Genomic DNA, 13,533 nt, shown 5'->3' on the forward strand with positions numbered 1-13,533 from the left:
GTGGGGCATGTGCTAATAGGAACGGATTAGCATTTAACAGTGTGGCATGTTCTGTTTTTTAAGGATTTCAATGTTTGGTTTGGGGTGTGTTACCTCACATACATAGGACTGGTGGTTTTCTGTTATTTTCTGTCAATCTATCATTCTGTTGTCTTGTTTTTGTGATTGTCTTTCTATGTCTATGTCTCTATGATCATATGCATCATGGTGTCACGCGAATCAGATAAAATTGAAAAAGGCATAAAAAAAAGGAAATTTAATTAAAGGGACTAATCTTTCTTTACCAAAAAAAAGTAATAATCTTTTTGCTTTGCTTCTTACTTTAATCTACATACGCCTTTTCCTCGCGGCGGGAAAGTTTGTTGTAATAATGGGAAAGTTTGCTGTAATAATGTGAATAGCTATGTTTGTGGCAATAAACCGGCTTACGTTATTCCAAACATGAAAATACATATATCCCCACTTTTTTTTTTGTTTTTTGATAATGCATATATCCCCACTATTTAGGCTTAGAACTATACAGATAAATAATGTTTTAAAATAATGATTTATAATCTTTTATAATATATGTTTAATTAGGTATGTTATTATTTATCATTTGATTGAAAATAAAATTGATGTTATACATATAGTTGAAAATTAATAAATTTGAATATCTTTTAAAGATATTCAAGATATTTTATCTAACGAGATTTTATTCAATAGCAAAAATATGTTAAAAAATGAGTTAAAAAGTATATTCATGCATACGACTTTATATTAAAATAAAGTATATAATTAAATATAAATAATAATTCATAAAAATTTATAATTTATGTAATTTTTTTACATAATATGATTTTTAAATGATTAGAAATAATATTTTATATTAGTGTAATTATATATTCTGACATCATTTAATGAGTTTATTATTATATTATTATTTATAATGATATGGTCAACAATCATCTAATGATTTTAGTTACATTTAATTTTATTAAGGAATGTGAGGATATAATTTCAATGACAATCTTTTCCACTATCTAAATTACTGTAAATTGTATTATGTAAAGAGTGAATACTATATGAATTAATTAATAGTATAAAGAGTTATTTATTTTATAATTTAATCATAAATTATTGTATATAATAAATATATTGATTTTATAATAATTATTTTAAAACTGAAACCAATTAAATTAATCAATCTATGATAATACCATTATTAAATTTGGAGACTAATTTGACACTTGAAATCAATTTTTTAAGGTGAAAATAAATTTTAATCCACATAAAGTACTTCACAAACAATTAAGTTTTTTTGTTGTTGTGTATGATTAAAGGTATCTTTCCATAAAATTAATAAATAAACTTCTGAAATAGGAATTATTGATAGAAATTAATTAAAAATGAATTATTAATTAATAGTAATATAAAATATTTTATTTAGAATAGAATATCTATTATAATAGATTATATCTATATAATAGATTATATCTATATAGATATAATTTATTATATACATTTATTTTGAATTACCCTAATAGAGTATAGGGCCAATCTATATACAAATAAAATAACATATCAATATCAAATATATTAAAAACATGGGATATAATCAAATGGCAAAAATTTTCGTTCTAAGGAGAAGATGCGGTCCATTTAAGAAGATTGACTTCTTCAATAAATATTTTTCCATACATTCAGACTAAAGATCAAATTCATAATCACATACTTAAAAACATAATTAACCATATAACATTGCAATATTAATTTAACTATAATAAATATTAATCAATGTCCTAAATGTTTTATTCAGAGATAGAAAATTATGATATTCATAATCTTTTTATGTTCTCTTATAATTTATATAATAAATGTTTTTTCTTTTAATTCGTCAACCAATACTCTCCCTGATTAGAAATACTCTTTAACTATTTATTCAATTATAACAATAATAAAGTAGACCTTAAAAAAAACAATATTAAGTAGACTACGTAGAGTTTTGGGATGCAAGAGAATCGTGACAGTGACACCGTGATTGGCTATGACAATTGGATTACTCTTAAAGCTACTAGCTATTAGTTTAATTGTATTTGTAACATATAATATATATACATTAATTAAAAAATATGGAAAAGTTATTAGGTATGGACGGCTCCAACAGCAACAATGTTTGGAATATAAAGCTTGTAGTTGTTTTGCCCTTTGATTGGGAGAATCTCACGACCCCATGTGAAAAAGGATATTATGCTATGATACGTCTTAATTTATATAGTAACTCATCAAGAGGCTTTTGGTAGTGTCCACGTGATATCTTGATTATTTTTATTAGTTTGTGTACAGTGAATATCAATATATTATTAGAAGTTAGATTTAATTATTTATTTACTTTTTATAATTACATTTTTTTTCTTTTGTACTCTCTGTACCATAAAACATTCTTCTTTAATCCATAAACACATCAATTTTAATCTTTTTTTACTCTCAACACACATTATTTTAATCTCTTTTAATCACTACATTAATTAAAAATGATATATATAAAAACTAAAATGAGACTTTTTTTAACTATAAAAATCAAATACATAATAAAACTTAAAAATTACATACATCTCATCGGTTATGCATTTAGTGAAAGATAAAAAAAAGAAAAAAAATATGATGAGTGATGTTATGAAATACAAGTTAAAATAGAAAGATAAAAAATAAGGCATGAGTATATAAAATTCTCAGACCTTTATACATGCAATGGAAGTAAATAAAAGTTGTTGAGAGGGTAGTGAGGTGGAAGGAAAGGGACGGTAACCAGCCCGTGACACAACAAGGGATGGGTCTTATTCTTTTTGATTTTGTTGCATGCAGACCATAAGTAACTAATAACCACTTTCTCCACAAGTTCAAATATGTTGAATGAAATTTGACCCTTTTCTCCGCCCATTTTGCCCATAACTGCCAAATTCCCTGTACACCGTGTTTGGTATATTTCTATATTTTAAGTAGTGACATGTGAATTTTTTTCATTTTAAATATTAATTGTTAACATATATTATTAGGAATGTTTTATCACATTCGATTGATAAATGAGATCGTTAATAAATATAATGCATAGGTTCCAAAATTAGAATATGTTAATATTCGATTTTTTTGACATGAGTATGAAAAAAAAATTATTAGAAGAGATAAAATTTATTTTAGTAATTTTTATGTATATTTTGAGGTTTAGCTTTCAGAAAAAATTCTCATATAATAAGAATTTACAAGATAAATACTAGGATCAGATGATTTCTAACCATAACTTTACTTGTATATATAACAATTTTTGTAATCTTTTTTTATTGATTGATCAATGCACAATATTGCACAAGGAGAATTTTTCAAAAATTATTTTTTTTCCTCCAAATTCAGTCCATGTTCTTTCAATAAATACTTAAATCATATTTCCAACGTACTCTAACCCTACTTCAATGCACAAATGATATTTGGTCCACTAGCATAATTTTTTTTTTCTCAAATAGAAGTTTTTGGCTCAAATTGGAGATGTAGATTTCAAAGCCGTGAGTTGCATCTGAATTTAAAACTCAGAACTGCAATACCTTTCCCAACTGATTTTTTTTTTTTTTGAAATTCCTTTCTCAACTGAACAAATAAGAATTATATTTTGAGAGCTCAATTATGGATAAGCGACAAATGATTAAAAGATGTTTTAAGGATTTTTTTTCTTAAATAGACTTGTTTGACATTTTGATGATTGTGCAATGTTATGGTATATGAGATTATTTTATTTATTTGCTTTAATTTCATCCAAATTTATTTATATTTTCTAAAAAAAACCAACAAACTTGATTTGAAACAAGTTAATTAGTTACTTAGTTTTGGATTTCTGGTTGAGAGAAGAGAGGGGCAAAAAGAATAAAACAGTGGATTGCTTTTTGCATCTTCCTTTTTTTCTATTCACAATATCCCTTTTTGTCGATTTTTATTTGAATAATTTTTTTATATGTGAGTTTAGTTTTATAGTTCTGAAATTTTTATTTTAAAACTAAAAACAATTCTAAAACTATGTAAAAGTAATAGCTTTTCAAATTTCATTTCTGAAAGTCACTTATTTTTCATGCAAAACTTAATTTTTTTATATTCCGGAAACTCAATTTTTCATGTTTATGGAATTTTTAGAGTGTGTTTGGATCAAATGTCCAAGATCCACATAGTCCTTTAAATTCATATTAAAATAAGAAAATGATGCACAAACAAGCCCACAAAACCCTGATGCTGTGATATGGAGTTGTTGGTTGATTCCTGCTAGTTAGTAGTTTTTTTTTATGTCTTTATTTTTCCTCATGTACAAAAAAAAAACCCACAAAACTAAGTATAGAGACGCATTTTATGGAGCACAAAATGTTCAACCAAACTTGCAATTAGTGATTGATTGAGGATATGTTTGATTTTCAGTTTAAAAAATATTTTGGGGAGTTGAACGTATTTTTAGAAATACAGTCTAGCCAAAGAAAGACTTGAATTATTTTTGGTTACCTCCAAAAATATGTTTGGAATGAAAATTTTATCTTGAAACATAGTTTAGCAAAAGAAAGACTTAATTATTTTTGCAAAGGTTTTTTTTATATAAATTGGTGATGGTCACCCAATGGAGAAGGGTATCTCAACTATGCTAGCCTACTCCTCCAGCCCAAAGGGACCACACCAAATATCAATTTACAAATTTTAATCCAAAGATACACCAAATCTGACAATGGATGCATTGCTCTTGGAAATTTAATAAATTCTCTTGCATGTAGTTTGCTAGGAAAAGTCAGTCATATCTCTTACTCTTACATGTGGTTTGGAAAGAATATATCCACCACCATAAGATTAATTGCACCATCAATAATCGAGTGTTCTGAAAATATGAAAAAATGAGTGTCAAGAATATAAAATAAGTTGAGTTTCAAAATTTAAATTCCGAAAATCAATTTTTTTATAATTCCAAAATTTAAATTTCCACAATAAAATCAAACTCATCATTTATAAGAGTGTAAAGTCCATTTTAAAAAGTGTCAATATAGTGAATCCATCTTTTTTGCTTTTAGAAGATCATTGCATTGGACTACCATGATTTTTTATTCCCCCTCCCTTCCCGCACAGAAAATAAATCAGTCAGGTAAAGTCCATTTAAAAAAATGTCAATATATATAGTGTCTTTTTTATTTTTAGGATGAACCATGACGTTCATGTTATTTTCTGCTTGAGATATTCAATGATAGAGGGGACATTTTTTTTCCTGTTATAAGTCATTCTTTCGGGTCAGTGGAAAGGGAATAGTTAACCTATAAATAGAAAATTAGATCATCCCCTTTGATTAATTTATAAACTACACACAAAAAAATGATAATAAAATATGTTATGCGAGTATGGATAACGCCAGCTAGAGAAAGAGAAGCCAATTATTGTCTCAATCTTGTATCAACATAACTGAATCTCAGCCTCGCTTTTTCTTCTCGGATAAGTACATACATACATAGTGTTTTTTTCATTAATTATCATGCAGAACAGCCTAATAACAATTGACAAAATAACATGAAATAGAGTGGAATTGTGGAAAACATGAAAGAAGAAAGAAAATGATGATTTTGATGATGAGAGAACTCAATTTGGCTGCGTTGTTCGATCGATATATGTATATATATTATGGCAGGTTCAATTCCTAAGCTTTTGCAGCTACTGGAGTCTCAGCCTTGCTGGCTATTAGCTGCTCATATAGATCTCTTATCTTCAAACCAACTATGGTTTGGAAGAGACCTGTTCCATTGTTGCTGCCGGGAAAATCAGCATGCTTCAACATCTGTTGAGTAACCTCTCCATAGAACTTTGTAGAGAGGTTGCTTAGGTGGCTCTCAACGTATATTAGTTCATCTAGTCTGTCAAATTGTCCATCCATTTCTACAACTGACACCTATTTCATCGCACAATTCAAAACAAAACCAATGAAAATAGACACAAAGTTAAATGATTCTGAACCAATATATGAATGCCTATTCATGCATGCAAGAACATCTCAAATAGTGTGTGGAAAAGCTTGTATTGAACTAGCTTGCTTGATCTTGAAAACTATATACTGTTCTTTATTTTAAACACGAAATATTCTATTTCAATTCCATTAGTTAATAGTATCTAGTGGACTTTGTTCAAATTGTGAAGTTAACAAGGCATTCAATTATGATAAATTTTACAATCTTACAATCTTATGGTATATTGATAATTAAACTGGCTTAGAAGTCATTTTTTTACAACTTATACCCAATTCTTTAGATACTTTTGGTCTTGTTCTCCAATCAGAATTGGAGTTTTATTTTTGAAACCTTGTTAACATTTAATGTAATCATTTATTACGCAGATTATCAAGGTAAAAACTTTAATTTTAATTGAAAATAACACCAAAAGCTTCTAAGAAATTGTATATAAGCTTTTTTCTGAATTTGTACCAAAAACGTTTAAAAATGTGAGATATATTGAGGGTAGGAATGGACTTAGTTGGTACCTCATTTCCGTAGTAAGTCTCAGGTCCATAGAAGAATTTGATGCCAGGGTAGGAGCATGTAAGCTTTCTTCCACATGGTATCCATGAAATGGTAGAGCCATCATCAAACAAGTAAACCGGGCTAAAGTACTTAACCCCCTCTTTCTGTATCAATCTCACTCTCAAAATCTTACCCTCGTTGTCATCTGGAATGAGTTGCGTTGGCAACACTTCTATCACTGCATCTGCGTATTGCTTTTGTGGATCTGTGAACAACAAAAGTAGAGGTTAACTTCTTATAGTTAGGCAAATACTTACTAGTATGTTTAGGACATTAATTTAAAAAAAATATATTGAAATGAATAATTTTTTTTATGCTTTCTTATAAAAAAATTTATAAATATTTGTTTTAGTTCTTTTTAACCAACATAGTCACTGACACACAATTATTGAGTATGAAAAAAAGAAGTTCAAATTGAAAGACATTATTGATTATACTAATTGGAGATGGGTTTTTATATCTCTAAAGTGGGAATCATAATTGATTACCAATATATGCTTCAAAATCAGGCTTCCTTGCTTCAATGCTAGCCTTGATGCTTTCAAGACTGTGTCCACGCTCTGCCATGTCTCTCTAAAATATTTGTAAAATAATAATCGTTAGTTCATAGTAATGGAAAAGATAGGAAAGTATTGAATTATCAATTATATATATTCTGTTTATTTACCTGAATTTTCCAAGCGAATTTGACCTCATTGCTAATGTCTAGGTAGATGCTAAAGTCCAAGAGATCTCTGACACGGGAATCAAACCTGCATGCAAGGAAGAGTCTCAAACTCACAATCAAGTTATTAAGCTGATATAAGAAGCAAGACGTGGGTGTTTTGGTTCAAGTTTGTTGTAAAGAAATAATTACTAATTTTTTAAGAAAATTTTATAAAATAAGTAATTATCTTTCTAAATTTAAGTGTTATCAAATATGCACTTAAGTGTCACATGGATTGTTAGTTTAATTGACATGTATTATCGGTATAAAACATTTTTACACATATTTAATGGATGAGATGATGTGAAAAAAAAGGGTAATTAAGATGATGTGATGATAAAATGGATTCTTATTATATGTATGCATAAATTAAACTCTTTAAGATTTTTTTTCCGGTAATATTTTGCTAGAACTTACATCGTTTTAATCAATTTGATTTTTTTTTTACTGAATATTATGTTAATATTAATTTAAAAGATGAGTATACATCTAGTTGAATTAGTTCAATAAGTTGCATAAGTTATTGTAAATATATTGACATTTTATTTGATTTTCATATAATAAAAAAACTTAAAAGATGAGTGGAATATTCAGAATTGGGCACCAGAATGATTCTTGAAGACTATATATATTTGTATTGGGTAGTAACTAGTAACCAATTAAACATGATAAGCGCACGTACCAAAATCAGAGAGAGATAGAGAGATTACATTTATATAATTTTTATAGCACTTTGCACAACTAAAGGTTAAATAAGAAGAATAGACAGAAATGCGTAGTAAGATAATTAATGTTATGAAATAAATAAATAATAGTATGATAATAAAATATTATATGACTTGGAAAGAAGTTACACGTATACTACTAGTCTACTACGAATCACGTGCAAGTCAATATGAAAGATGAAAAGAGAAAAAGAGAGAAACATTTTACAAAATTAAGATTAAGAAACTTGGCCATATTACCGGATTGATCAGTATGTAATTGTCATTTATTCAGTTTAGACATAAAAGTTTAACTACTCGATAATTTTATTTCCCCTTTGATGTAAAATTCAAATACGATCGTTTTTATTTTACACTCCCTATGAGTGTGATATGGGTAAAAAAGAGAGAAAGTGAAAAATGTTATATTCCATGTGATGAAAAAAGGGGGGAAAGTAAGGAAAATTGAGTATAAGTCAAAATCCATCTAAATATTTTACAAGTCTAATTCAGAACTATGAAAGTATCGAAGTCAAGAAGATTTTATGCCCCGATGAATTGAATCATAAACATATCTGCGTTACTAGAGTAACAGTGAGTAGTATCAAAAGAAAAGAGTGACAGTGAATCCATGTTGGCCCCACACCATACGTGGGAAGGTTGGAAAATCACTAGCAAATTCCTCAGCCATACAATCAAACAAAGATAGATAAGGAATTATCTATTTATCAAGAAGAAAAAAAAGGATAAGGTATCAGCTTAACGACCCGTGTCACATTTAATTCCACACTTCACAACCCCTTTGAATGATAAAAGAAAAGTTAGAGAATTTCAAACAACCGTAGCATCATCCCCACCTCCCACTTCCGAAGATTCACTAGGCAATACAATTAGCCAATCAATTTGACACTAACATATATAAAAAAATAAAAATAAAAACTTGAATTGTTAAATGTTTCCTTAAAAAAAATAAACATAACAAGAAACATTATTAGTTTAGTGAAACACGATACTTACATTGGGTGCAAACCTTCAATGACTAAGATTTTGGGGGGTTTAATGAGCTCAGGGGGATCCAAGAGACCAGTGACATGGTTGTAGATTGGTTTTTCAACAGCAATTCCATCCTTAAGAGCTTTAACTTGTTCATACATGAGATCAAAATCATTGGCTCTAGGGTCAAGGGCAGTGACACCCTTCTCCTTTCTTCCAGTTCTGTCCAAAGAGTGGTAATCATCCAAGCATATGACAGTGGTGGTGTCACTGATGAGAGTGTTGGAGTCAGGGTTGCCACCCTTTGGTGGCTCTGCTGCTCCTCCAAACACACTGGTCAGCCTCCTCATGAAGGTGCTCTTCCCACACCCTGAGTCTGCAGCCAGGCCAATCACCACTGTCTGTGAGTCACCTGCTGCACATGTTATCACATAGCTTCTTCTGCTGCTGCTGCTGCCCTTCTTGCTGTTCCTCCAGAAAACTACCTGCTTTTGGTGGAAGAAACTGAGTTGCGTCTTTGATGGGGTTGAGATGGAGCAATTTGTGCTCAGAGATTGTGTTGAGTAGACAGTGCAAGCTGCCATTCTTTCTTCCTCTCTCTATCTCTCTAAAGAGAATTTTCAGAGAAGAGATGTTAAGGTGGCTTTTCTTTGAGGGGTATTAAGGAAGGGACATTCCAAGAAGAAGTTTGGAACACATAAAATATGAGGTGGAATTAAAACCAAAACAAAAGGCAGTTATAAGCAGGAAAAGAAAAGAGAAAACAAAATATTGGTGGGTGTCTTCTTGTTTATGTGTTTCTGTGACTACCCCTTGTTTTGGACAAGTTTTTAGGTAATTTTAATGATATAATAGCAGTGTTATATCAAGATCAATCAGCAACAAAAAGGGTATACTTGTCTTTTCACTGTATTTTTCTCTTTAAGAAAATTATATTGAAGGACAAAAGCATCACCAGATATTTTTAGGATTATTATTTGAGTTATTAAAAAAATGGGAGAATTTGATGAGGTTATGGCATACATGATATATAAAACCAACATGGAAGCCTAGCTTGAGCTGAGTGGTTAGTGCGGCATGGATATTTGACATGCCACGTGGCATGAATCTGGTGGCTCTTTGAAGATGAGGGATTAGGGGTGTGGAGTGAAGTAGATTTCAAAGGGAGTGTATGCCATCCAATTCTATCTTATAGTCTCTTGGACTCTACTAGTCCTTGTTATGTGTGTGTGTGTAAATGTCCCTTTTTTGCTTTCTTATTTTAGATCAATACGTATGTGTAAATTATGTGAACTCTTGCTATTTGAACTTATAATAGACCATGTTTGATCAAGGACCACATGTGTTTCTTCCTTTCAACACTCTCACTACAAGATGTGGAGGGTTAGGTCGTGAGGTATAAAAGCATATGCCTCATAATAACCACGAACGTGAAATTTAATTTGATTGCCAAGTAAGAACAACCACATGGTCAAATACTGCTTACAGTGAATGTAATAATATCACTAATATGTAGGCTTCTCAGGCTTCTGCTAAAGGGATCTCGTGGCCACGGTCTCCATCTCCACACACAGTTGCACATAAAAGGTAACTTGAAAAAATAGGGTTATTACCAATCACTTCATTCATTAAAAATAAAATGATAGAATTAAATAATTTAAGGAACTAGATCGAAGGATTAGCATTGTAATTCTAATTTTTAATTATGTTAAAATGAAAACTTGTTCAGAATCATACATTCTTTTATTTGAATTATACAGAAAAAAAACGTTGTATTTAATTTTGGAGAACTCGAGCACATTTCTTGAAGATTTATAGCTCTTTCTCTATCTATTTCTTCTTTTTGTTTGTTCCCATCGAATCTATTAGTTTCTAAGCTCCCTATAGTGTGTTTGTTTCAGGTCGTACAAATTTATTTCCAAGAACGAGTTTGAGAATGTAATGTTCTTATGTTTGATACAAGTTATAAAAAGTTGTTTTCATGCATGACCTATTTACAAGAATTTATATTACACGTGATTTTTTCTCTTTCTATTCTCCTGTATATAAATCTTATATTAGGATGGGAATGGGAATTATTATCTAAATTTACTTCTCACTCTCTCTTTATTATACTTTTATTTTTAATTAAAATAAATTTAAAAATACTCCAAAAAATGGTAAGTAGTTACCAAGCATCTTTTACTAGAATAATATTGCCAGCAATAGTATTTAAGAAAATATCATTCTCAGGAATATAATTTAGTTTGTGAAACAAACACTCCCTCCCTTAGTGTTAGGTTAATTAAGATGAACCTTGATTTGAACCTTTTATAATTAATTTCTCTTTTGAATCTTTTTCTTGATTATGTGGATTAAGTTATTGAATTCATGCTTTTTTTTTCCTGTGATTGACCCTCATTAGAAAAATGACCATTAATCTACAAAAGTGTCGAACGATTATCACATAAAAAATAGGCAGATTAATTTAATAGTAATATTTTGTTTCAACAAAATATAAACTTGCAATTATTAAAAAAATATTTTTTTAATAATTTATTTTATAAATAAACACTATTCAAGAAGAAAGAATTTATTTGGCTAAATTACAATTTTAGCCTCTTAATTTTCCAAATTTATGATTTTTGTCCCCTACTTTTATATGACGTGATTAATTAGTTTCGGTTATTTGTTTCCAATAGTAGTATTTTGCAGTTGTTCAACATTTATCAAATTGGATTTGAGTTCTCCTAATTAGATATGACGTGATTAGTTTCATTTAATAAACATATGTGATCTTAAAAAAAATGATTATAAAATCATATTTTTTCCATTTTCATTTTATCGTGATTTTCTTTAATTTTAATTTCTTGTGTAGATCCCATCATTTATGTGAATAAAATAAGACACTCTCTTTAAATTAGTTCTCTTTTTCTGTACTCTCTTTATATACTTTTTTACATTATTTTCATATCATAACCCAAACATAATTATTAGGTACTAAAACTCCTGTCTACCAGACCCCGGTCAATTAGCCATATAGAATAATTAACTTTACTGTTACTGTTAGGTTATTTAATTATTCTGGAACTATTTATAAGAATTTGATGTTCCACCATAGTTGGAATATATTATGTATGCTCGTTAAGTCGATTCTTCTTCTTCTTCAGCAAAGGGTTTACAAAGTTGTTTCAGTTCAATTCAACCGGTTAGTTTATATTCTGGTAATTTTCCAACCAAGCCAATATGCCTTTGACTTTCAAAGCTTGAAAAGGAGATTTTTCGTCACTTGCACACACACGCCGACACTTGCATGTCACGTTCCTCTTACGACATTCCGATCGAAGTCAATTATCTTAACTCAAAATCAACATAATTATATACTTAGAAAGACTTAGGCGACTTGTTTGGCCGTTGTGCTGGCACCAAATTAAAATTTAAGAGTTAGTGCTCCATTTTTACTTTTGGATTGGTTAAAATGCAAGGTTTATAATGAATCGAAGTTCTAAGAGCACCTCTCAAATTTAAAAACATTTTGAATTGTAACTACGTAAACTAAACCATTGGCGTTTACTACCAAAGGACAATGGTTTGGGCATATTGCCTCATCTCCCATACGCGAATGTGGAAATTATTATAAAAATGGTACCTCGATATACTACGCAAAGTTTGGTATGAGACAACATTCGAGTAGCATAAGTCACAAATACTATATTTGCACTATCCTGCGGAGAATATTGTTAAATGTTTAAATAGAACATGAAGAAGGTCGTTGTTTTGATCCAGAGCCAGTGGGTTTAGTACTTGTTAAGTCGACAACATGTTTGGTTTTCACTATATTTGGATTGGGGTTGTCCCATTCCATGCACTAAGGCATTTACGTAGGTACGGGAACTCAAACTCCCAAATTGCGATCCAAGGTGCCAACAACAGCCAAGTTTGAAGGAAAAGGAAAAATCTTAAAGGTAAATTTGAGTCAACAAAATAATTTCTTTTTGAACCATCCAATCAAGATAGGTCCTAAAAATGACCATTGGCACTTAAGCACCCATGTCTTTCAGGTTAAAAGTTTGTGGGACTATAAACGTCCAATTGACTTAACTCTACAACGGACCGACTCACAATAGTCACTTAAGTACTTATGCTACTAACCCAATGCTTGGTGGACGACAACTCAACCCTGCGAAGGACCAACTCATACACATTCACCAACCAAAAATCTGAGTTTAAAAGTCTATCTATTTTATATCTCCTTCGGACGACCGATCAATACTTAAGAAAGATTCCATGAATGAGTTTAAAAGTCCATCTATTTTAGATTTTTATAGAATTAATTTTGAAATAATTGAGGTAAAAAAAAATTAATTTTGTTCTTGGATATAATAATGTGAGTTGAGAAAATTATTTTTATTTGGGTGTTTAAACTGATAAAACTTGACACGGCTTAGCGAGTTAGTCATGTGAATTTTAAAAGAGATTATGCTTACTTCAGTAATCACACCGCTTCACAAAGAAATAATCCCGGGTCATTCATAATGTATTTATGTATGAGAGTTTTTGTATTTATTTAGTTTTTTGTCTAGAGGACAAGCTTTTT

At 29.7% G+C, this 13,533-nt stretch overlaps 1 protein-coding gene across 1 annotated transcript; it reads right to left on the bottom strand.

Annotated features, from left to right (window-relative positions):
* Nucleotides 1-5,399: 5,399 nt before the first annotated feature.
* Nucleotides 5,400-9,788, bottom strand: LOC114407919 (phosphoribulokinase, chloroplastic). Its single transcript, XM_028371156.1, has 5 exons — nt 8,982-9,788; nt 7,222-7,306; nt 7,043-7,127; nt 6,515-6,759; nt 5,400-5,929 (listed from the first exon to the last, which is right to left on the bottom strand). Exons 1-5 carry the CDS (start codon nt 9,539-9,541, stop codon nt 5,681-5,683), a joined length of 1,224 nt encoding a protein of 407 aa, XP_028226957.1. The 5' UTR covers nt 9,542-9,788; the 3' UTR covers nt 5,400-5,680.
* Nucleotides 9,789-13,533: the final 3,745 nt, after the last annotated feature.

Source organism: Glycine soja, chromosome 1 (assembly GCF_004193775.1).
Source record: "Glycine soja cultivar W05 chromosome 1, ASM419377v2, whole genome shotgun sequence".
Classification (NCBI taxonomy): domain Eukaryota; kingdom Viridiplantae; phylum Streptophyta; class Magnoliopsida; order Fabales; family Fabaceae; genus Glycine; species Glycine soja.

What these genes read in the sequence shown, in the direction of transcription:
- LOC114407919 (XM_028371156.1), bottom strand. Translation starts at nt 9,541, where the DNA reads ATGGCAGCTTGCACTGTCTACTCAACACAATCTCTGAGCACAAATTGC. An exon ending in AATTCGCTTGGAAAATTCAG is followed by an intron (nt 7,128 to 7,221) that starts GTAAATAAACAG and finishes CAAATATTTTAG; the next exon opens with AGAGACATGGCAGAGCGTGG. An exon ending in AGACTTACTACGGAAATGAG is followed by an intron (nt 5,930 to 6,514) that starts GTACCAACTAAG and finishes GCGATGAAATAG; the next exon opens with GTGTCAGTTGTAGAAATGGA.